At 41.0% G+C, this 24,500-nt stretch overlaps 1 protein-coding gene across 1 annotated transcript; it reads right to left on the minus strand.

The window, feature by feature from the left end:
- Positions 1-1,861: 1,861 nt before the first annotated feature.
- On the minus strand, positions 1,862-24,491 carry aars1 (alanyl-tRNA synthetase 1). Its single transcript, XM_003225340.4, has 21 exons — positions 24,343-24,491; positions 22,768-22,918; positions 20,685-20,873; positions 19,973-20,118; positions 18,842-19,033; positions 18,032-18,176; positions 16,802-16,947; positions 15,206-15,314; positions 14,957-15,107; positions 13,870-13,994; positions 13,126-13,270; positions 11,526-11,707; positions 10,871-10,984; positions 9,479-9,685; positions 8,333-8,517; positions 6,953-7,061; positions 6,003-6,116; positions 5,355-5,474; positions 4,303-4,389; positions 3,593-3,706; positions 1,862-2,558 (listed from the first exon to the last, which is right to left on the minus strand). Exons 2-21 carry the CDS (start codon positions 22,909-22,911, stop codon positions 2,373-2,375), a joined length of 2,910 nt encoding a protein of 969 aa, XP_003225388.1. The 5' UTR covers positions 22,912-22,918; positions 24,343-24,491; the 3' UTR covers positions 1,862-2,372.
- Between the last annotated feature and the right edge of the window lie 9 nt (positions 24,492-24,500).

Genomic DNA, 24,500 nt, shown 5'->3' on the forward strand with positions numbered 1-24,500 from the left:
TATTTGTAGTGCAAAAACAACAACAACAACAACAAGAAGAACAATGAAAGAACAATACAATGTTTAAAAACAAAAACAAAATAAAATAAATAAAAACATACATTTATCAGGATTTCAATGGGAAGTGTGGTCCTGCTTCTGGCCAATGAGATAGTCAAGTTAATTAGGGTTGTTGTTGTTGTTGTTGTTATTGTTGTGCACCTTCAAGTCATTTCAGACTTTGGGCAAGCCTGTCTAAAATTTATTTATTTATTTATTATTTACTGCATTTATTTACTACATTTGTATCACACCCTTCTCACCCCAAAGGGGACTCAGAGTGGCTTACAAATTATATGTACATACAATATATTATATTATTAGCATAGCACAATATTAGCATTATATATTACTATATTGAACTATACCACTATACTGTAATATTATTAGTAATATTATATGTAATATAGAATATATAATTAATATTATTATATGGTATTATTATTAGTGTTATATTGTATTACATTATAATATTATTATCAATATTATATGTATATACAATATATTATATTATAAAACTGAGGCCGGGGGCCAGGTAAATGACCTCGGAGGTCATTTAAATCCGCCCCCCCGGCCTTAGTTTGGGGACCCCTGCTTTAAACCTTCATCCAAGTCATTAATAAAGATGTTGGACAGTACTGGGTGCAGGACCGAACCCTGCAGCACTCCACTAGTCACTTCTTTCGAGCATGAAAAAAACCACTTGATGCAGAATTTAGTCATATTTAGGCCTCTTATTTTATTACCATGTTATTGTGTACAAATGTTTGCTCTGTTTTAATTATGTTGTGTTTATGTATGTATTTTATTGTTCTATTGTGATTATTTGGGCTTAGCCCCAAGATAGCCACTCCGAATCTCTGCGGGGAGATAGAGGCAGGATACAAAAATAAAGTATTATTATAAAATTATTATTATTATTATTATTATTATTATTATTATTATTATTATTATTATTATTATTATATGATACTAAGAATCTTAGAGTCAGAATCAGAGTTGGAAGAAACCACATGGGTCATCTAGGCCATGCAGGAAAAGCACCCCTGACTCATGGTAATCCAGCCTGTTTAAAAGCCTCCAAAGAGTGAGCTTCTACCACACTTACGGTCAGAAAATTCTTCCTAGTGTTCAGGTGGAATCTCCTGAACATTAAGAACAATGGGTTCTTGAAATATAGAAATGTCAGCTATTTATTCTTAGTATATAACTCTTTCAGTTTCTGCAAATACCTTCTCATTAAGGATTCATATTTTACGTACTCTCCAGGTGTCGATGAACTGTAACTCTCATTATTCCTCACCATTGATAAATGCTGACCAGGGCGAATGGCAACTAGTCAGCACTGGCTATGCTAGTTGATGCTGATGGTACTATATGGAGGTTATATGTTTTCACTCGCACTAAACAATGATGTACTGGGGAGTGATGTGAAAGAGTTAGCTAATGAGCCTTGAACATTCCTCTCCATACACATGCATAGTTTGCTCGTGGTCCTCAATTTCACTTTTCAGTCGATCACAACTTTTTGTGTGTCATCTATACTTGCAACTATAGGAAACATTGACTATAGTAGGTTTCAATAAAGCACTTCAGAAAGCAGTTAGAAGTTGGCTTGCTTGAGACAAGCCGTTCGTAAGCACAATGTGTCATTGTTGAGACATCAAACTGCAATTAAAGAGATAGAAACACATGCAAACTGCTATTCTTGGCTGTGCAGGAAGGAAATGTGTTTATATGCCTGAGGTGCTTGAGCATAGCACACTAAAACATGGCTATACATCATGTGGCCACTGCTTTTGTTTCTATAGCAAAACACTCATTTAAATACACATTTGTTTATTCAGCATGGAACCTAGTTAAGCACAACTCTTCATGCCAGAACATACCTGGCTTGGGCTTTGCTACAACAGAGGTTAACACTATGAATGGAGGAGGAGCTTTCAGTTACAGAGATAAGGGATGAAATGACAGAAGTGTTGAGGTTTGGCCCTGCACATGCAGAACATCCCAAGCATTTGAGCAGACAAAGAATTTGTGGGCAATGTCTCATTGTAAACTGTACAAAGACATTCAAGTTTAGAGAGTCAGGAAGTACGTGATATTTATGTGCAAGATTATTACCACATTTTGATTCGAACTTGTGCAGTCACTGGCTCCCACATTCTATGCTCAAGGCATTGCCTTACATGGCCACCTTGCTTGGTTAGTGCCTCAGCGGATGAGTTTAGAAGGACAATGCACATAACGCTGTTTCCAGTCATCACAAAACTGTTAACCTACTGGCTGAACGGACAAAAGCTTCCTTGCCTGAATTTCCTCAATGAGGCGGTTCAGTTCTTCAGCTCGCCCAGTTTCAGCTTGGCAAAGTCCGTGGCCACCTCCAGGGCCTCCTTGAGGCAGTCAGTGTTTTTGCCGGTCGCCTGAGCCGAGAGGTCTTTCCCACCCCCCTTGCCATCCATCAGGCCTGACACCTGCTGAACCCATTCACTAGCTTTCAGGCCTTTGCTGACGACGTCCTAGGAAAGATAGGAAAACAGCATATTAGATGGGCCTAAAACAGCTCAAGAGCAAGACGCATGGGCAGCATTTCTAATATTACAGAAAACCCAGAGTATGGAGAGAGTATGATGGGAGCAGATCTCTAGCGTAACAATTACTTTCAAAGTAAGTACCACACACAGTTAAACAGGAAGCAACACTATCAAACCAGGAAGAGATTTGTTTTTCACATTTTGTTACATAGTGTTATGTTTTATATATATTTATAACCAAGGCTAATGATTTGAGGGGTCTAACCACTATCAATATCATTACTTTTGCAACTATAATCCCAGACATAAAAGACCAATTGTACTCACTTGTGAGGTGGTCATTTTCTAAGTAGAGGAGGCAGATGTTTTGGAATTTCCTCTCAAAAGAGACCAGGATGGTTCTATCCCCACTTGCCTTTTGCAAGCAGGTACAGCCATTTCTTTGCCATGTTTCTGGGTTGTGGGAGGATGAGCTTTAAATGTCATTTTAAACTGTATCTTAACTTTATATCCACTTTTTATTTTTGTATTTCTCTTACTTTACATTTTTATTAGGTTAAGTTCTATGATTGTTAGCCGCCTTAAATCCCTATGGTGAGAAAGGCAGAATAGAAATGATGATGATAATAATAATAATGATGCAGGTTATACTCCACTACTTTCACCAAAAGCAGAAACAAATAAAGGCCTTTTCCCAGTTCCTCTGCAATCAAAGTATAACTTACTTTCAAAGACTAGTTATTCAAGTTTTATGCACTGGTCTTATGTGTAGCACCATGATCAGTCACTGCACCAATGCAGGAAGATCTCTGTCCCCTCAACGCAAGATGAACATCTCACAGGTAAGTACCAACAGCTCTTTTTCCTGTGAAGAGGAAAACGACTGCAGGACACCCTTCCCTCTCTACAGAAAAATGCAGAATCTTTTCCTCTCTTTATTCAAATCATTCCTGTTATGACCACTGATAGTTGATGGGTTCACTAGTGCTGCAATCCCATCCCAAGAACCCTGGATTTACCTGTGGAACCTGACATAAACAGGTAATTTTGCCGGCATCATTATCCACTGTGAAAAGCATGGCTGCTGTTTCAGGCGAATGTGTCTTCAAGAGCTTCAAGGATTCGTTCAACGCCTGAAAGATGGTATGTGTAAAGTTCAGAAACAAAGGCACAAGACAGGTTTGCTCCTTCCGATCAGAACAGAAACTGGCCTGGGCTAAGCAATGATCATTAAAAAATTAGGGAGCAGGTTTTCCCATCACTTTCCCAAAGTCTGCAAGACACCCTCAGCACATAAAACTACTTTGCTTCCATACTTAAACTGGCACAATTACAGCAGAACCCTTAAGACTGTGGAGACAAACTCTCCTGAACTACACAGGAACCGTGAAAACTGTAAAGGGGGAGTTGCTATGTTATCCTGCCTTTTCCCCAGCCCTGGAATTCAAGGCAATTTGTATTCTTGCCTGTTTTCGTCTATGTAATATTTGAGCAGAGGCTGTTGCACACCAGAATATGTAGGTTCCCTTTTAGGGCTTGGAAAAACTACTCTGTGTGATCACAACTTCAAGGATCTCTCAGAGGCATGCTGGCTAGGGGATTCTAAGAGTTGCAATCCCCAAAAGTAACCTTTTCAATGTCTCTCTTTACCCATACAACTCATCTGTGCTATTAAAATAATGAAAAATATGGAAGGACAAGGAATACTACCAGCACTTATGGGAGTTACCTTCGCAGATGCTCCACTCTCCATTTCCAAAATGACCAGCGGCTGGTTAGGATGAGCCTCAATGAGCTGTTTCATCTTGTCAAGAACCTATGGGAACAGTCAGAGAAGAAGCCATTCGGCCCATTTACTATCCCGGGAGATGCCAGTGATAGAAAAAAAGCATACAGCAGGTGCAGATAGACATGTTTAATATATTTTGACCTCAGACAGTACTGATAACACAATACAAATAGACTGAGTAAATTTGAGATGAATTTGTACATATTGCATGTGTGTGTGTGCATGCGGAGGGGGAGATTATGCACAGCTCATTTACTGTTTCAAAAAAAGCTTGTCTTGGACCTAAACTAGATCAGGGTGGCCGTAAACATTGTGAATATGCTTCCATGCTTCTTAGGTGGCATTTTCTGATCCCGGGGAGCTTTGAGGCAACAAAAATGGCTCACAGATCACACATCCTGTCAGTACAGATTGACTCAGGCTGGCTTCTTCTAAAATGCAAATATAACACTATAAGTACATGTGAGACAATTCAACCTCTGGTATCTGTTAACTACAGCCACAGAGGTTCCGATTTCATGAGGAATTGGTGAAAGAAGCTGCAGGAGATGCAAATGCTGTCATATGGTGGCAACCACATAATAAGAGACAGCTAAATGGCTCCATTAAAAATGGAGGCATATCCCTTTTTTGTTTACCATTAGCACATGTCTCAAAGGGAAACATACTGTATATACTCATGGATATACTCGATCAAAAAAGCGCTGTCAGAAGCGGTGTTGCAGCAGAGAGAAACAGAAGTTGGTGCTTCTTTTAGTTCTCCAGGGACAGACTATGTTCTCACGTTTTGTCATTTTAATCAGAGACACTTCTGTTCTGGATGAAGACCTAAGCTACAGTTCTTATATTGACTCACTGATAAATGTACAAGTTTTTGGGGTGATTTTTTAAACTCAAATTTCTAGATATGCATATAAGTATATACAGTAGATTGGTGTACAGATGAACGCTTTATATATAAACATGGAGAGTGAAGGAGGAGGGATACTCACCCGTTTCTGGATGTCGGCTTTGCAGGCACGATCTAGATCATCCATAATCTTCTTTAGTGCTTTGAGAGACTCTCTGAGTTCATCTTTCTGCCACTGGGGAATGACAGCAGTAGCCAGGCTCTGCAGATAGGAGAATTTCAAGTCACAACAACCCAGGACATCTATGCTCTTTACTACAAGCAAAGCTCCCAATTTTTTCACATCTAAGATTGTGGTACACAAGGGCAGGATTTACCTTTATAGAATCTCAAACTTTCACTGAACTTATTTCTAGCCCTCAGGATTCTCTGCAAGTAAACCTGACTTAATGTTTAATCTCAGAAACCCTGCAATGACATCAAGAGGATGTTAGGAGTCTACTTTGGATATTGTGAAGTTCCCTTTTCTTGGCTTGCAATAATTGTCTATGCCACAAACAAAGAGAACAATTCATAACAATTTTGCACAATTCCTTGGTGTATCAGAATGTGTTTTCCTTATAAATATATTTTTAAGATGCTTTGGGGAGGTGGATACAGCCCTGCCTAGAAATCACCACAGGCCACCCTTTGGCAGATTGGTGCTACCTTAGCTGACACTCAGATGAGCCATCTGATAAAAATTCTAAATAATCTACTACAATCTCCTCTTCCTCTCTGGCTTCCATACCTCGCCAAGGTCTGCAATCTCATGTTGGACATCTTTGTTCGGAGCGGTCTGAACCTTCACTTTGGCTTCTAGGTCAGCGAGCAGCTTTTTAAGACTTTCCACTTTCCGCAGTGCCTTGAAGAGAAGAATGTAAACGGTTCTTCGTTCCACTAAATTAGCAATTAAAAAGTGATGACTTTTACTCTCCAGCATGCCAAAGTATCCAGAGTTCAGCCCAAACCATAATGAACTATTACTCATTCAAACTGGATTTGTATGTAGTACTGAAGTGTGTAGGTCCACATGTATGCATCCATATGTCTGAGGAGGAGGAAAGCTTGATTTCTGCTGCTCTAGAGACAAGGACACAATGGAGCAATGGATTCAAGAGTGCAGGGGAAAAGATCCCACTTAAACATTAGGAAGAACTTTCTGATGGTAAGAGGTGTTCAGCAGTGGAATATGCTGCCTCAGAGCATAGTGGAATCTCCTTTGCTGGAGGCTTTAAAGCAGAGGCTGGATGGCAATCTGTTGGGGTGCTTTGACTGTGTTTTTCTGCATGGCAGGAGGTTGGACTGGATGGCCCTTGGGATCTCTTCCAAACTCTGTGATTCTATGAGTCTATCTGCACACACAAAGAGAGCCGGAGATGAGCACCACCCCTCAGAGCCAAAATCTGTGTTTTGTTGTTTATAGGCATTGAATGATTGCTTTTGTGTGTGTATGCTGAATCTGACCTGACTCCCCTCTGGGAGATAGGACGGAATACAAATAAAGTATTAATATTACTAGTATTATTACTATTATTATTATCTATCAGTTCAATGTAATTGTCAGAGCTTGAAAAAGTTTTCATTCTGAACTATCATTCTAGCCAGCAGCAGATTCTGGAACTTGTGGTCCAAAAAGACAGCTCGCCAAGCTCTATAACTAAACCACCCCCATACATCTACCCACTCCCTACAACTCACCTTCTGGGCTTCTGCTCCGGTGACTGCCACTATTCTCCGGATGCCCTTCGCAATTGCTTCTTCTGACACAATTACAAAGTGACCTGCATGGCTGGAGTTCTGCAAATGCCTGTGGACATAGCAGAGATTTATCAATCTAACAAAGTACTGAAGCAGAAGGTGTTACCAACTGGAAGAATCTGGCTTCAGACACAAGGCACTGACACTTTTTTTCTGGAGAACAAATAAGCCCAAGTTGTTTAGTGATTCACAGTCTTCAGTATGAATTGCTCTAATCATGAATTACAATCAACTCTCAGTTAACGGGCACCCATGGGAATGAATAGATGCTGGATTAATATAGTTTCTAGTTGCTTGAGAGTTACTACTAAAAATATGCCTAACAAATACTATACCTCATACGATATCATATCACAAACTCTTGATTTGATATTAATATTGCAATATAGCAATTAAAAGCAAATTAAGACAAAGACACATTGAATTTAATGTAACAGTTTTGCTGTATTATAAAAAAGATTTGTGAATGCAGTATGCAATTTACTTAAATGGTAGTTGAAAGTTTGTGATCACAGCCGTTTATGATGGCTGTGAGGTTCCAAACGATCTTTTAATATAGTGACTTGCTCATATGGGTCCCTATAATTTGGGAGTAGAACTCCTAGAATCCATGGTTATCCAAGGTTACAGGGCCTTCTCAGTGGTGGCTCCTTTGCTGTGGAACTCCCTCCCTAGTGACATCCGGCAGGCGCTATCCCTTTGGAGTTTTAGAAAGAAAGTGAAGACCTGGCTATGCGAGCAAGAGTTCAAAGAAAAAGTTTTGTTGGCTTCGACTCTGTCTGGACTAAGGTTTATGTACAAGGTTTTGTGGATGAATGGCTCAAGTATTTTGTATTGTTTTAAATCTGTATTTAACTGCTTATGTTTTATTCTTTTGTATTGTTGTGTATTGGCATTGAATTCTGCCAGTTTTGTAAGCCGCCCTGGGTCCCTTTGGGTGAGAAGGGCGGGATAGAAATGATGGAAATGATGGAAATAAAGTTATTTTATTTCAATTTTTATTTAAAGTATGTAAAATATTATATCTTTGATTTTTTTGCCAGTTAAAGCTTGAGTTCCAGCAGAGACTCTGCTGTATCTACACGTCAATACTTCTGGTGCTTTGTTACTTGCTGATTAAAGTATGTTCTCTTTTTATTAAAGAGTAAATAAATGGATTCTATCTTCTCCTTTTTGTAGATTCTTTAAACTCAATGCAAAACACTCAAATATGTGAACAAGCAACAGATACTTATCAACACACTATAAAGTTCTGTACAAAGAAGAAAGACAGCACCCAGCAACCTGTAATTTCTCCCTAGACCTTCTGGCTGTACTCACGTTCCTCCACAGAATTCAACAGACGTTATGGCGCCTGCAGCATTTGAGGGGTCTGCCAGCATGTCTTCAATGGGGATGCCAATGGAGACGACTCGGACAGGGTCAGGGTAGGTCTCATCAAACACTGCTCTCAAGCCTTGGATGGCTTTGGCAGCTGCCAGCGCACACTCCTTGGCATACACCACCTGGAGAATAGACCACAATAAAGATAAAAGAACCTTCAAAGCTTAGAAATATGATCCTTAAGATAACTTCCACAACACATCCAATCCAGCATGCCCAAAGAAGACTCCAAGTCAGGGGCCAGACCTCACTTAGCAAAGCTATGGCCACTGTTGTCAACTTCACTAGAATCTCCTTTGTGCTAATCCTTAATCACTAGTCTATAACATGGAGAAATTGATACTAGAATCAGTCTTCTCCAAGCTGGTATCATCATCCTACAAGTTTCCTCTTAGAATCATAGCATCTTAGAGTCGGAAGGGACCACAAAAGCCATGTAGCCCAACTCTTTGCCATGCATGGAGTGACTGGTTATGCTGTCATACGCCGGTGAAATTTGCAATAAAAATCATTTAAAAGATACTAGAGAAGTTTGTAGTAGATAAGTTCAAGTGGGTCAAATATAGGCATATATGCAAAGTCAAGCGAAAAAATCAAGGTCATTACAATGCTGCTCTGTATTGCAGAATGACATGTTAACTAAGAGAACTAAGGTGTGTTTCTAAAATAACACAAGGGAATAACAAAAAACAAGCATTTATTTTCATGTGTGAAACCCAAATTTTGATGAGAAGGCCCATGCACTGAGGGTGATTATAAAGAATTGTAGTCACATGTACACAACGGAGATTCTTTGAAATACATATACTGTGTCCCTTCTTTGCTGGATCTTTCATTTTTGTGCTGTCTGTGTAAGAAGGAGGTTTGCTTCCTCTTCTACTAGCATGGAATTCAGGCTGACCAGTCAAGTAGGAATACATGCTTTTGCTAGTTGGCTGACTGGCTGGAATATATTCCATGCACTTGCCTACAATTAATTAATTAATTAATCAACTAAGTAAGCCATTTAATTTAAGGCAGGCAACAAAGGAATATGGACTCACTGTAACACAGCAGTAGAAACGGTATTCTTTCCCATCCTACCTTAGCTTCCTGAATCATCTGATTCACAATAGCTTCTGCCTTCTTGATTTCCTGAGTGGACATAGCACCTTTGGCTGTGAAATCAAACCGGAGTCTGTCTGGGGCAACCAAAGATCCACGCTGGTCGGCTTCCCCCAAAACAGCACGCAAGGCAAAGTTGAGGATGTGGGTGGCTGTGTGGTTACTCATGACAGGCCTCCTCCTTGGCTGCAAAGTAGAGATGAAGGTGAGTGACAATTTCCCAAATGAATATCTGACAGTGCAGTCCCTGAGAATACAAATGTCAGCCATCCTGGTCTCCAAATAGTCTTTGGCTATTTCTGATAATTCATGTTAGGTAAAGGCAAAGGTTTTCCCATGACATTAAATCTAGTCGTGTCCGATTCTAGGGGTTGGTGCTCATCTCCATTTCTAAGCCGAAGAGCCGGCATTGTCCATAGATACCTCCAAGGTCATGTGGCCGGCATGTCTGCATGTAGCACCGTTACCTTCCCGCCAGAACGGTACCTATTGATGTACTAACATTTGCATGTTTTTGAACTGCTAGGTTGGCTAACAGCGGGAGCTCACCCCGCTCCCAGGATTCGAACCGCCGACCTTTCGGTCAGCAAGTTCAGCAGTTTAATCTGCTGCGCCACTGGGGGCTCCATGTTATGGCAGCATAATAGGAGTGTCAGAAACCTTGGATTACATCTGCCATCAAACTTTCTGCATGATGCTAGGACAGCTGCTGCCTCAGCCTAACCAACCTCACAGGGATGATGATGATGATAATGATAGTAACAACAGCAACAACGGTATTACCCACCTCGAGTCGCAAGAAGAGGTACAACAGAACAATAAAACACAACACTATCGAAATACATATGACACACGCCCACATCAATAAAATGTAGGTGAAAATTCACAGGCTGTTGCTAAGTACAGTAGAGTCTCACTTATCCAACATAAATGGGCCAGCAGAATGTTGGATAAGCGAATATGTTGGATAATAAGGAGGGATTAAGGAAAAGCCTATTAAACATCAAATTAGGCTATGATTTTACAAATTAAGCACCAAAACATCATGTTATACAACAGATTTGACAGAAAAAGTAGTTCAATACGCAGTAATGTTATGCTGTAATTACTGTATTTACGAATTTAGCACCAAAATATCACGATGCATTGAAAACATTGACTAAAAAATGTGTTGGATAATCCAGAACGTTGGATAAGCGAGTGTTGAATAAGTGAGACTCTACTGTAATATGCTTGAGGAAGGACAGCATAAAAATGGAATTGTATAAATGACCTATCATAAGATGGAATGTGAGTCTTTGGCTGCCACGAATTTGTACTTTGATTTTGGATGCAGAATAGAGCTCCTTTGTTCCATCTTGAGTCACTTACCTCATCGATATACAAACGCACAGTGTCTCCCACCTTCAGGCTGCCATAGACTGTGCCTACATGGAGGACATAGCCTCCACGCACTTGTACATTTTTCACAGTAAACTCTGTCTTCTGCAGAAACCAAAGAACAAGTGTCAGCTGACTACCAACAAAGGCAGGAATATGGCAGGAGTATATTCAGAAGGCAGCTCTGTCAATCATACACCAACTAAAATACCCTCCTCCCCAAGGTGGAACTTACAAACGTCAGAGATGGATGTCACTTTAAACATTTATCAATTATATTTTTTCCACCACGAAGGATAAAAACACTAAAAAAATGTAACAGAAATGATCTCATTGATTAGCAAAATAGTAAGAAGTAAAACAAGAGAAGCAGCAGCTCAATCATGAAATGCCTAAGGCAATAAGATATTAAGATGGCACCTAAATGATGGTAATGCTTGCACCTCCCAAATTTGCTAAAGGCTATTCTGGGAGTTGGAGCACCATCCCACAAAAGGCCCTATCCTTGGCCAAGACCAATGAAAGCAGAAATAGGTCACAGTCAAGACACCAGTGAGAGGGGAAGATTGACAGCAATACCACTCCCACCCCGGCCATTAAATTCTGAGCACCAAGAATTATCAGGAATCCTTTTAATCAGACTTACATCTTCACTGCCTTCATCCTCCTCCTTCACAAGGTATCCCTCATCATAGATCTGTCCTCCCTGCTCAGCATAAAAGCAGGTCTGGTCCAGCACAATCCCACACTCCTGGCCTGTGGAAACCTCCTCCACAAACACCTTTTCCCGGCGAAGGGCTTTCACGGTCGCCACAGGACTCTGGAACTCTATACAGTGGGAAAGAACAGTGCGGTTCAGGACCAAAAGGGCTCTTTACTGCCCTAGGAAACTGCACAGCAAAACAGGGAAGAGGAACTGGCAAAATCTTTGTGATGTTGGAAGGATGTAGCATTCTAAACATCCCAGGGAACATTGTAGTTCACAAGTCAAGTCTCTTCACCTACTTTCTAAAAAACATAACTGAGAAACACACAGTCTAAATATTAATACAATATTTTTTTTCTCGTGTCAGGAGCAACTTGAGTCGCTTCTGGAGTGAGAGAATTGGCCGTCTGCAAGTACGTTGCCCAGGGAACGCCCGGATGTTTTTGATGTTTTTACCATCCTTGTGGGAGGCTTCTCTCATGTCCCCGCGTGGAGCTGGAGCTGATAGAGGGAGCTCATCCGCGCTCTCCCTGGGTGGGATTCGAACCTGGCAGCTTTCAGGTCAGCAACCCAACCTTCAAGTCATTTAGTCCACTACGCCATCTGGGGGCTCCATTAATGCAAATACAAACCTATCACTGTTAACAATACTTCTAGCAATGAAGCTTCTTTTCCATTTAAATTAGTATTTATTAGAGTTTCAAGAATACAAAACAACAGAAAGAAAAACATAAGAAATAAATGCCAGACATTCCACCTGAAGATTAATCAGGAAGAACGTCTTGACCATGACAGCTGTTCAACAGTGGAACTCACTGCTTCAGAGTGTGGTGGAGGTTCCTTCTTTGGAGGCTTTAAAACAGAGGCTGGATGGCCATCTGTTGGGGGTGCTCTGATTGTGCATTTCCTGCATGATAGAGATTTGGACTAGATGGTCCATGTGATCTTCAGTTCTATGATTCTAAGGGCCCTTTCCAGACAGGTCCTATATATCCCAGCATCTGATCCCAAGTTTCCTGTTTATCCCAGATTATCTGGCAGCGCGAATTCATATAATTCAGTTTAAAAACCTGGGATCAGATCCTGGAATATAGAGCCTGTCTGGAAAGGCCGTCGTTGTGTACTTCAAGCCATTTGGGATTTTGTTCAGGGGGTTTTCTTCTGAGGCTGACAGAGCATGATCTCCATGGCCAAGTGGGAATCCAACACTTAATCCAATACACTATGCTGGTTTTGGGTCATGCAAAAATAGCTGTCAACTGGGTTGACAAGGATATGCAGGTCTAGCGCTGCACTATCCCAACCCAACTGAGATATGGGAGAAAATGTTCTAAACCAAAATCATCTTAAGCAAAATTGGCAATTAAAAAGAATCCAATCTATAAATTCGTGATTCAGCTTTTGTTTTCATTCCCTTGCTATCCATTAGTCATACAATTTTGGATTTATTTGTTTCATAATTTTTTTCACATTCTCTGATGCAAGCATCCTCCCAATATGAGAGAAACAACTGTGTTAAAAGAAATGACTTGGAACCTACCATAGGTGCCGCTGGGATCAGATGCGTAGTTGTACTTCAGAGAGTCATCTGTGGCTTTGAGTCCCTTGGAGCGGAGTTCCTCTATTGCATAGATGTCCAATATGATGAGGTCTTCATCGCCTCCCCCTTTGCCCTGGGACTTCAGCTGAGAACGTAACAAACCAAGAAGTAAAAGACAGCCTCAGTATCCCATGGAAATCCATGTTCACTAACTGGTAGAAAATGGAAAAGGACAAAGAGGGGTAGCCTGATTTAATGAAGCTTGGGTTCTCCGAATGTCCACTCCTGCTTTCACCCAACTCCTAATAGACTTAAGGGCCTAGCTACAGAGATAAAAAATTATACTCACATTGTATTGTCTGCTATTGGAAACCGCTCTGAGTCCTCTTGAGGAGATAGGGTGTTATATAAGTTTTTATTATTATTATTATTATTATTCTGACTCATGCTGTTTGTGATTATTTACATCCCAACTGGTTCACTGGCCCTTAAACTGCTGTAAAAAGAATTGCCTTTTAGCCTACACTGCTGTATAGTCATGTTCCAGAAGTAGATATGCTGTGGTTCCTCACAAGAAATGGCAACTGGCAATATATAATCTATATACACTTAATATTTAAATTTTATGGTTTTGTTTTTTTTAAAAAAATTGAGCCTCCAGAAAAATTACTCTTCTGCTGCATTCTGGAAAGCTAAACATTGTCCTCTACTAGACCTCTCAGCTGGTGATGAGCCAAGTCTCACCTGGGCAGCCTTCCTCTCCTCTTCAAAACCCTCCATGTCAACTTTGAGGCCCTTCTCCTCTGCAATGAGCCCAGTCAGATCCACAGGGAAGCCATAGGTGTCATATAGCAGCCAGGCTGTATCTCCTGGAGAAAGATGAGAGAGGAAGCGGCAACAATCAGACTAATGGCGTACCATACAACTTTGCCAAGTTCTCTCATGTTGGATTTCTGCAGGGTTCATAAAGGTGACCTTGGCTCACTAGGGCCATGTCCCAGAAGTATTCTTTCCTGACGTTTCGCCTGCATCTGTGGCAGGCATCCCAGTGATCAGCAACCCAGTGATTCTGGCCATGAAAGCTTTTGACAACACAAGATTGGCCATGATGAGACATACTCATAGGTGTTAACATGGCTCATGAAATTGTTCATGGAGAACTGTATCACTCTTACATTTGTTCCCTTTGTCTTCATAATATTTTAAGTTAAGTCTGCATGATGTTTTAAGTCAGGAAAGAGGAATCCCTTCTTGTTCTACAGAGACATTTGTTCAGACGAGACACTGAGGGGTGGATCATTGCTTTGAAGCCGCATGCAGTTTGCCTTAACTTCCTTAAGACCAGTAGTTCCCAACCTGTGGTCCGTGGACCACTAGTGGTCCGCAACAACTAAACTTTGGTCCGCAGCCTCACCACTGCTACTACTACGGATAATAACAAATCCCAACCAAAAACATTTTTTTCTTGTTGTCTTTGTTTTTAGGCCTGTTTCTGGGGTTATTGAGGGTGCTGATTCAGAAAATTGCACTGGATAGACCATATCAGCTCTAGATTATTAAATATGGTTTTCTGTGGGCACGCAGATGACAACTACTGCATGGCATGTGTTCTCTATCCGAAACTAGAGCTGATATAGTCTATCCAATGCAATTTTCTGAATCAGCACCCCAAATAACCAAACTGAATCTAAAGTTGACCAAAAATTGATTCGTAACCTTTTGGTACTAATGTTGGAGAGTGGTCCTTGGTTAAAAAGGTTGGGAACTACAGCTTAAGACCATGAAGTTACCCTTAAGCAAGTATCGCACATGACAGCATTCACTTTCTCACCAGGAATAACTTTGTTGTCCCCCAAGCTCTGAATTTTCCTATCAAGGATGCGTCTCCCTCTATTGAGTGTCTTCAAGAACTGGACCTCTTCTTCATTGATAATATCTTTCACCATCTCTGGGTCTTTTTTCAGTTCGGGAAAGGCACCACCCTGAAAGCAGTAAGAGCTGTTAGGCGAAGTTACGCAACTCCCCTGCAAGCCATGTAATCCTTGATGGCTACTGGGAGAGAAAGGGCTTAAAAGCTTACCAAGGACTCCACCACGACATCAACCAATGTGGCAAAGAACCCTCTGGGTGCATTGAGTTTCTCGTGAGCATAGCGGACTGCGCGGCGAAGAATGCGCCTCAAAACATATCTACACAAGGGCAAAAGAAGTAAGACAGAGGTCAGCCTTTGCACCCAATGCCCAAATTCACTGGCAGTGCCCCAGCTCTCATACTGTCCAATTAATAGAAAATGGCTTACATCCTGGTAGGAACATACACGTGCATACCTCTCTTTTATGCATGCCTACATAGGGTGCTGTGGAAGTATCACCTTCAGCCCTCCAAAGCCCCTTTCCTCAACTTATTGAGCAGTCTCTCCGTTCCTCACTCCTACACAGCCATGTTGTGCCTTGTTTTTACTTTACGTTCATGTTTTTTACTTTGTTGTACCCTGCCTCGAGCCATCAGGAGAATCAGGTATTAAATAAAATATATTGTTGTTGTTGGGAGCAGGATTAATAAGAGAATTGCTTATGCTATGCTAGATGTGAAATGACGACTTTCCCCATGAAATCCACCAATTTCCTTCAGTGGTTTCAGTCCTGGTTGCAATAATTTCATGCTTGACTATAAGGATATATAAATGCTACCCACTCCCCACAAAACATAACATGAAGCAAACCCAGAGGCTGTTCAGTAAGCCATGGGATTTAGTTCAGCTTCATGCAGGTCCGTTTATGGACATACTGTATTTCTTCAGTTGTAAGACACCTAATTTCAGTACCACCAGCAACAAAAATACATAAAATAAACCAGCAATTCTAAGACACGTCCTATTTTTATTTAGGGAAACGGTGCATTTTAGAATTGAAGAACAGTATTATGCGACGTTGAGCATTACAGGATTGAGGTCCATTACTACCACCCAGTTTCCTGGGATGATAACCTCAGAACTGGTGTTACCCTGTGATTCAAGGATTCCTGAAGGATCATTCTTTTGCCTGAACAAAATCATTCTTTGCTTGAACAAAATCAGTATTATCTTCCCTACTGGTGTGAAAGAGATTACAGTAACAAAACACATGCTTTGCATTCAAAGGGCCCCAAATGATAGTCCAACCATTTTCCTATTAACTACTTAACAGACCATGGAGGTCTGTTGCTATCAAAGCTGACAATAGCAACTGGTCTAGACCACTGCTACTTAAACTGTGGGTCCTGACCTCAGATAGGGTCCCTTTGGCTCAATGTTGGGATCACAAAAATATTGGCAACAATAAAAGTTTCTGAATGCTACATAGTGTCTGTTTTAGACATTTACACCAATATGTTATGCAGTGTTTACAGTGGACTCTTTCGAAGATGCTTCAGCTATGTTTCATAAAAAGGAAAATCACTATGTTAAACAAGCTTTGCAAATGCTGGTTTGTTATCAGTAAATGTCTGATTTGTATACCTATTTAATATATCTATATACATAAACATTTCTCAGACTGAAAGCAGTCATAAGTGGAAAAGTTGAAGAAGCTTTGGTCTAGACTAGAGTCACAATTGCATCTTTTTTTTTTTTTTAACTCAGGTTCCAACACAAGTTCCATGCAACTAACGTGAAGGGGGAAACCACATGCGCTCTTACCCCCTCCCAGTGTTGTCAGGCCTTCCACCGTCAGAAAGGGCCACAGTGATGGTTCGGGCATGGTCAGCAAGTACACGATAAGCCATGTCAATGCCGTCTGCATCATCTTCACCAACCTGGCCAGTGTATGGCCTGCAGCCAGTGCCCTGTGATGAAGAAGAAATAGAGTAGTGGTGTTGGAGAAGCACTTAATGTATGTAAACAAGCAACAATAGAGGTGATCACAGACATAACGACATTTTTGAGGCCCTCTGGCCTATTCACTCAACCCACCCATTGCACTACATTTGGTCCTCCAAGCATTTTGGACTTCAGTTTCCAGAAGCCCCAGCCGCCATGATTAATAACAATCCAGGAGTATAGAGAAGGAAGAAAGTTGAAATCCACAGAAGCCGACAGCTTCACTGTGCACAAGAGAAGACATATGGCTATTCTGTCTTCCCTATCATTCAGGCCCCATATCTGCAGCATGAGGTTGCTATCTCACCTAACGTTCTATCTATGCACTTCTGGCCCAAATCATGCAAAGACTGTTGCTGTTCACTGCAAGAAAATATATCACTGGCCAAAACACATTTTGGTGCCCCAAATGTTAGCCTTGTTTCTGGGTATATTTGATCTGCCAACTCCAAAACTCACACCAGTTTTCCCCTATTAGAACATCCATCAATCTTCATCTGGTTGCCCACAGAAAACCGTGATAACCATATCTAAGAAACCAGAGCTGATGCAATCTATCCAAAGCAGTTTTCTGAATCAGGGCCCCAAATGACCCCGTCAACAGGCCTAAAAGCCAAAACACCAAGAAAAAATATTATTTCTTGGTTTGGCTGTGTATTATACCTAAACATTATAAAGAACTTTATTTATTGTAAGAGCTGTATGACAGTGAAACAGACTGCCTTGGGACTGTAATGGACTCTCCACCTTTGTTTTGAAATCCTTGTGGGTTCTTCGAATTTTAACAGTTTATGATTCTGTGTCCCAACTGATGAGGTAACTCACGGGTTGCAAAGACTGGTTTCATCTTAAATAGAAAAGAGTAATCACAGCAAAACATAAAACTTTGTTGGTGGAGAAGTTTAGAGAGAAGAAAGAGGCACGTTGCGCCAAACGTAACAGCCAAGAAGATCTAGTCATGCAGTTTTCACTTAAGAGAAGTCAGAGACACAGCACCCAAAGGCAGTACGTACGTTCACATAGTCACCTACAATGCATCTGTGCAAGTACCTTTTGGATCGCCTCAAAGTAAGGCACAAAGAGATCTGTATCATAGTTGGACATCTTGTTCTGTAGCACAGACACCAGCCTCTCTAAGCCCATGCCCGTATCAATGCTTTTCTTGGGAAGAGGTTTCAGGGTCCCATCAGCCTCTCTAGCATAAGAAAAAAAAACCCACATCATTATTACACTGGAAAGTCAGAATAACCTCCTTCTCTGCCAACCAAAGGCATTCCCTGCTGTGGACAGAGCTTGAGGGAATGTGATCCCTGCATTTCGTCATAGTGAAGTCTCCCAAGATCATACAATATTCCTGTAAGTCTAAATATTTGGGGGGGGGGGGGGGAATGGAATACAACTCTGGGAATCTCCCCGCTAGAAAGGTCATTGTCTCTGAACTGTTCCTATCACAGCAAAAGAAAAGACAACTCAGCAGGAAGGGATCAGGCAAACAAGTGAGCCAGATTGAAAAGAGATCAAAGCACTTTAACTACTTTAAACAGATACTTCCTTGACATCAACAAGCAAGTACAGATCTAATGTGATATAATTGCTCCATGATCAGACTCCTTTCTAAATTATTACCAGGCAGGAGCTAATAGAAAAATGAACTTACTTAATTAAAGGCCAAATCACTTTATCCAACTGGTATAAAGTGTCCTTCTCTATTAACTACTCACGTCTTATGTATTCTATGTGCTGGAATGCATATTTTCTTCCCATCTAATAATTCTCCCTTTACCATTTCTAATACTTTTCCACATTGGTCACAATACTGTTGCTAAGTTGTTGTAAAGATTGTTGTCATTCTTGCACCACCTGTTGAACTGTATGAACACCAGATTCCATATCTCCAGAACGTTAGGATCATCTTGATTCACGAGGTGTGAAGCGTCACGGCCCCCAATCCGGTCGTAATGCATCTCACTGCAGGGTCCGCAGGGTCCGGTGTCGCCCATTTCCCAGAAGTTATCCTTCATGCTGCCAGGAAGAATCCTGTCCTCTGGAAGACTGCGAAGAAAGACATGCCTAGTGAATGACTAAGACTTCATTTAAAAAGACAATAATGGGCAAATATATAGAAAAACTCACTGAACTCCGTGTTTCAAAAGGAACATTTCATCACACTGACAAATATAATACTGATATAATATATTGTATATACATATAACTTGTAAGCTGCTCTGAATCCCCTTTAGGTTGAGAGAGGGCAGGGTATAAATGTAGTAAGATAAATAAATGAATCAAAGGCACCAAGGAAGACACCAGGGTCACATGGTCTACTTACAAGGTATTTATAACCCTGCATGTTAAAGGTTAGTAAGAGCAAGTAGGGGGAAGGGGTTAAACGGCAGACATAAACAGAAGAACCGGACACGCAAGAAACCCTATTCTATCAAGTAGCCCTGTTGCTCCAACTGTAAGAGGGAGAGGGAGAATGCTGGAATTTTCCAACACATTTTAAATCCAATTCCCACAAAATAACAATCTGTTAATATGAAACTGAATTTTTGCTTCTGTCCCCTTTATGTCACATTGAAAATTTAAGCCACAATTTAGTGTTATGTATGGAACTCTCTTCTCCCAATTGCCAGGTATAGGCAAAGTTTGAGAAAAAGAAGCACAACTTTATAAAAACAGGTTTCTGCAATTCTGTTTATGTTTCTTTGCAATTTCTTTGTATCTTTTTAGTTTGGTGTGGAAGACAAGAGAACCATAGGACTGAGCCTGTCTCTTCTCTAGCCAACCTTCCCCAGCCTTTGGGACTGCAACTGCCGCAGTCCTTTAACTTTAGATGGGGATGGTGAAAACTTTAATCCAAAATATCCAGAGAGAACCAAGATGGAGGAGACTCACATGCACCAAGAGTGGCTTGAGACCAGGAAAGGCTGATCATCTAGACACAAAAGTAGCTCAATCAATATCCTAGAAAACGCTTACACAACTCACCCTAAATCCAGCCAGATTTGTTTGCAATCTAAATCTGGCTGCAGACCAGCCGCCTCGTTGCCACCAAAGTACGTGACATACAGCCTCTCAATAGGGATGCCAAACTCTTTGGTGAGCAGGTCTAGGGCAAATTTGCAAGCCAGTTCCTGGATGAAAAAGAAAAGAAAACAGGGCCTTTGAGGTTTTAACATTTAGAACAATTTACCATAACTCCAGAGGAGACGGAAATAACACAAAAACAAAAAGGTCAAACTGCATTACATTGGGGAGGTGTGTAATAACTCAACACACATGCCTAATCTTTTATTTTTAGTCCCCTAACTGAGCCTGATGCCTACGGGGCCCCTGGTGGCACAGTGTGTTAAAGTGCTGAGCTGCTGAACTTGAAGACCAAAAGGTCCCAGGTTCAAATCCCAGGAGCGGATTGAGCGCCCGCTGTTAGCCCCAGCTCCTGCCAACCTAGCAGTCAAGCCGGCCACATGACAAGGTCAAGCCGGCCACATGACCTTGGAGATGTCTATGGACAATGCAGGCTCTTCGGCTTAGAAATGGAGATGAGCACCAACCCCCAGAGTCAGTCACGACTGGACTTAACATCAGGGGAAACCTTTACCTTTACTTAAATAATCTGGCGGGCTAAAGATTGGAAGCTGCTGTAAAAGAACAATCCAGACGCTAAATATTCATCATGCTGGCAGAATCTCTACCATACCTTGAAGTAATCTCCAAAAGACCAGGAGCCCAGCATCTCAAAGAAAGTGTGATGATAGACATCTTTGCCAACGTCGTCCAGGTCATTGTGTTTCCCGCCAGCCCGAATACACTTCTGAGTATTGGCAGCTCGCGATAGTTTTGCCATGGGGTGAGAGGGGTCGATCGTGTTGAGGAAGATGGGCTTGAACTAGATGGGAACAAGAGCAGTATTTCAACTCAAGAGCACCCTGCAAACAATCCAATCAAGCATCTTCATGAATCTAGAACAAGAATGGGCAATCTGCAGAGGTTTGCAGGCCACATACACCTTTTCCCAGAGATTAGAAGGTTTCGTGAACTCATTGGTTTTCACAAAAAGACTCCTTACATTGGTGATTTCACCTAAGAAACTATGTAATATATGGGAAAGGTGTTACCCTCTGGGGCCAGAGGGCGTGGAAGTTGCCAACCTTGATTTTTTTAAATCCTGTATTTAATTGTAAGTTGGCATACTTTGTGTATGTATGCATGAGTATGTGCTTTCAAATCATGAATTTCATAGGGTTTTCATAGGCAAGGAATACTCATGAGGAACTTTTGTCAGTTCCTTCCTCTGAAATATAGCCTACAGCATTAGGCATTTGTTGACGGTCTCCCATCTAAGTAGTAACCAGGGGTGACCATGCTTAGTTTTCAAGATCTGATGGGATTTGGTGCCTTTAGGAGAAACCTTTCCAAACTGTTTGTCATGACACATTTGCGTGTCGGCTGCAGTGTATAGTGGTGTCATGTCAATGCGATAAGAAACCCAAGTCTATCCAAAATAAGCCATCTTATCTTTTGTAAAAATATAAAAGGAAACTTTCCATGAGAAATGTTGCGCCCACATACATATTACAAGTTATTAGGTAGGTGTTCATATCTCTTAAAAGGGGTTGGTTTAACTTCCATTTTGCTAGTAAAACTGAATTACTGGGTCGCAAATTAATGCATGTCTAAAACTTGCATCACCAACATGAAATATTTGAAAAGTTCTGCTTTAGGAAACAATTCTGGCCTATATACCCTAAAGGCAGCAGAGGAAAGAACTGGTAAAACTGCCCTTGAGTTTTGCTTTGAAAGAAACATGTTTCAGTTATCATATATGCTCACGTATAAGTCAATCTTATGGATTTTGTTGTCAAAGGCTTTCATGGGTTGATGTGAGTTTTCCAGGCTGTATGGCCATGTCCCAGAAGCATTCTCTCCTGATGTTTCGGCCACATCTATGGCAAGCATCTTCTGAGGTTGTGAGGTCTATTGGAAACTAGCTATGAAACTACCTCTTCCAGGTTGAAGTTTTCTGCATTTTGGCCAGATCTGTGTTTTAGCCTCCCGTTTTTTAACATTTTATGCTGTATGCTGACTTTTATGATTGTTTTACTGATGTTGATGTTTTATTGATGTGACATTTGTTTTATTGCTGTTATTGTATTGTTGTGTCGGGCATGGCCCCATGTAAGTCGCTCCAAGTCCCTCCAGGAAGATGGGGCGGGGTATAAAAATAAAGTTATTATTATTATTATATTATTATTATTATTATTAAACTATCCAATATATCTGCGGAAGGTCCAGGGTGGGAGAATATAAATAAAATAAAATAAATGCTGCAATTGATCAGCTTGATTAGCATTGAATGGTCTTGCAGCTTCAAAGCACAGCTGCTTTCTATCTGGGGGAATCCTTTGTTGGGAGATGTTAGCTGGCCCTGATTGTTTCATATCTGGAATTCCTAAGTTTTCTGAGTGTTGTTCTTTATTTACTGTCCAGATTTTAGAGTTTTTAAATTTTTTTAGAGCTAACACCTCCCACCCTGGACCTTCCACAGATATATAAACCTCACTTGCATAGTTTTCCAACAGACCTCACAACCTCTATGCCTGCCATGGATGTAGGCGAAACATCAGGAGAGAATGCTTCTGGAACATGGCCATAAAGCCCGGAAAACTCACAGTAACCCACTTACGGATTCTGATATGCCTGGAAATAAGTTCCAAGGTAAAAATTTGGGGGCTTTTTTGGTCTTTCAACACTCTACTCTCTTCACCCATCATATCTCTGACCTGGTTCATGCCAGCGTTGGCGAAGAGCAGAGTCGGGTCGTCCAAGGGGATGGTGGCAGAAGAGTGCACATAGGTGTGCTGATTCTCCACAAAGAAATTGATGAAGCGTTGACGAATCTCGCTGGCGGTTAATGTCGCCTCCATCTTGGAACTGATAAGAAGAAGGGGAAAATAAAGCAGTGGAAATTGAATGATTACATTGAAAATTCGATAAAATAATACAGTAGAGTCTCACTTATCCAAGCTAAATGGGCCGGCAGAAGCTTGGATAAGCGAATATCTTGGATAATAAGGAGGGATTAAGGAAAATAATAATATAATAATAATAATATAAACTATTTCTAGACCGCCCTCTCTCCCCAGAGGGACTCAGGGCAGTTAACATACATATAAACGGCAAACATTCAATGCCACAATGTCTTCATTAATATCACGTCTCCAATTTTGTTCAAATTTTAGTTGTAGTGCCAGTCAGGTGTTAAACTAAGTTTCCCAAAATGTGAAGTCTCAAACTGAAATAGTTGCTGATCTAGACTCCTTATTTGAAGGTCAGTCAGTCAGCATATGCACATTTAATGCCATTTTTAGGGTCTAATAAAATTGAAACTACCCTGTTTCCCCTAAAATAAGACATCCCCAGAAAATAAGACCTAGTAGAGGTTTTGCTGAATTGCTAAATATAAGGCCTCCCCCGAAAGTAAGACCTAGCAAAGTTTTTGCTTGGAAGCATGCCCGCCAAACAGAACACCAGAAATGTACGTACCATAAAGTGTTGTACATGGAAATATTGGTAGTAACAAGAAATTCTTGGTAGGATTCACAGTTTGTCTGGTTATGCTGGTTTATGATGACAACTACTGTAGAGTATATAATAAATGTTCATTTTTTTTTGTTCAACAATAAATGTGAATTCTTCTTCATGGAAAAATAAGACATCCCCTGAAAATAAGACCTAGCACATCTTCGGGAGCAAAAATTAATATAAGACACTGTCTTATTTTCGGGGAAACACGGTAAATGTATAGTTTAGTATAAAAATTGAAATCCTGTACAGTTTTTTTCCTGCTGATTCCGATGAAATTAATGACACAGAAAAGGATTTTGATAACATAAATTGGGACTTCTTCCTACTAATAATGACAGAATGGGCTAGTAAATTGAAATCCTGTACTGAGGGGGGAAAGGATGGGGCCTGAGGCTGTTAGGAATGATGGGATTCGAAGTCCAAAACACCTGGAAGGCCTAACTTTGCCCATACCTAATCTACACTGTAGAATGAATCTAGTTTGACACCACTTTCACTGCCATGGCTCAATACTGTGGGATTCTGGGAGTTTTACAAGGTCTTTAAGCTTCTCTGCCAAGGAGTGCTGGGCTTTCACCAAACTACAGCCCCCAAGATTCCATAGTGGTTTCAAACTGTATTAAAACTACAGTGTGGATGCATCCAGCACCATGTAAGAGCTCCTTTGGGAGGAAAAAGTGAGTCAATGATACAACTAATTAATATAATATAATCTAAAGGAGGTTATGGATGAGGGCAACAATGCATCCAAGCGCCATCAGTCACAGTACCTTTCCTCTCCGAGCCCAGCCGCTGCAAGGAGCCTCTCACCTCACTGCCAACCTCGAGGCCGACTTCTCCTTGGCCCCGCCCACTCCCGCCGCGCGACGTCAAGGGACTAAGCTCTGATTGGCGCAACAGCCGGCTCGGCCCCTTCGCGCAGCCTCGG

The sequence above is a fragment of the Anolis carolinensis genome, unplaced genomic scaffold, assembly GCF_035594765.1.
Source record: "Anolis carolinensis isolate JA03-04 unplaced genomic scaffold, rAnoCar3.1.pri scaffold_9, whole genome shotgun sequence".
Taxonomy (NCBI): Eukaryota; Metazoa; Chordata; class Lepidosauria; order Squamata; family Dactyloidae; genus Anolis; species Anolis carolinensis.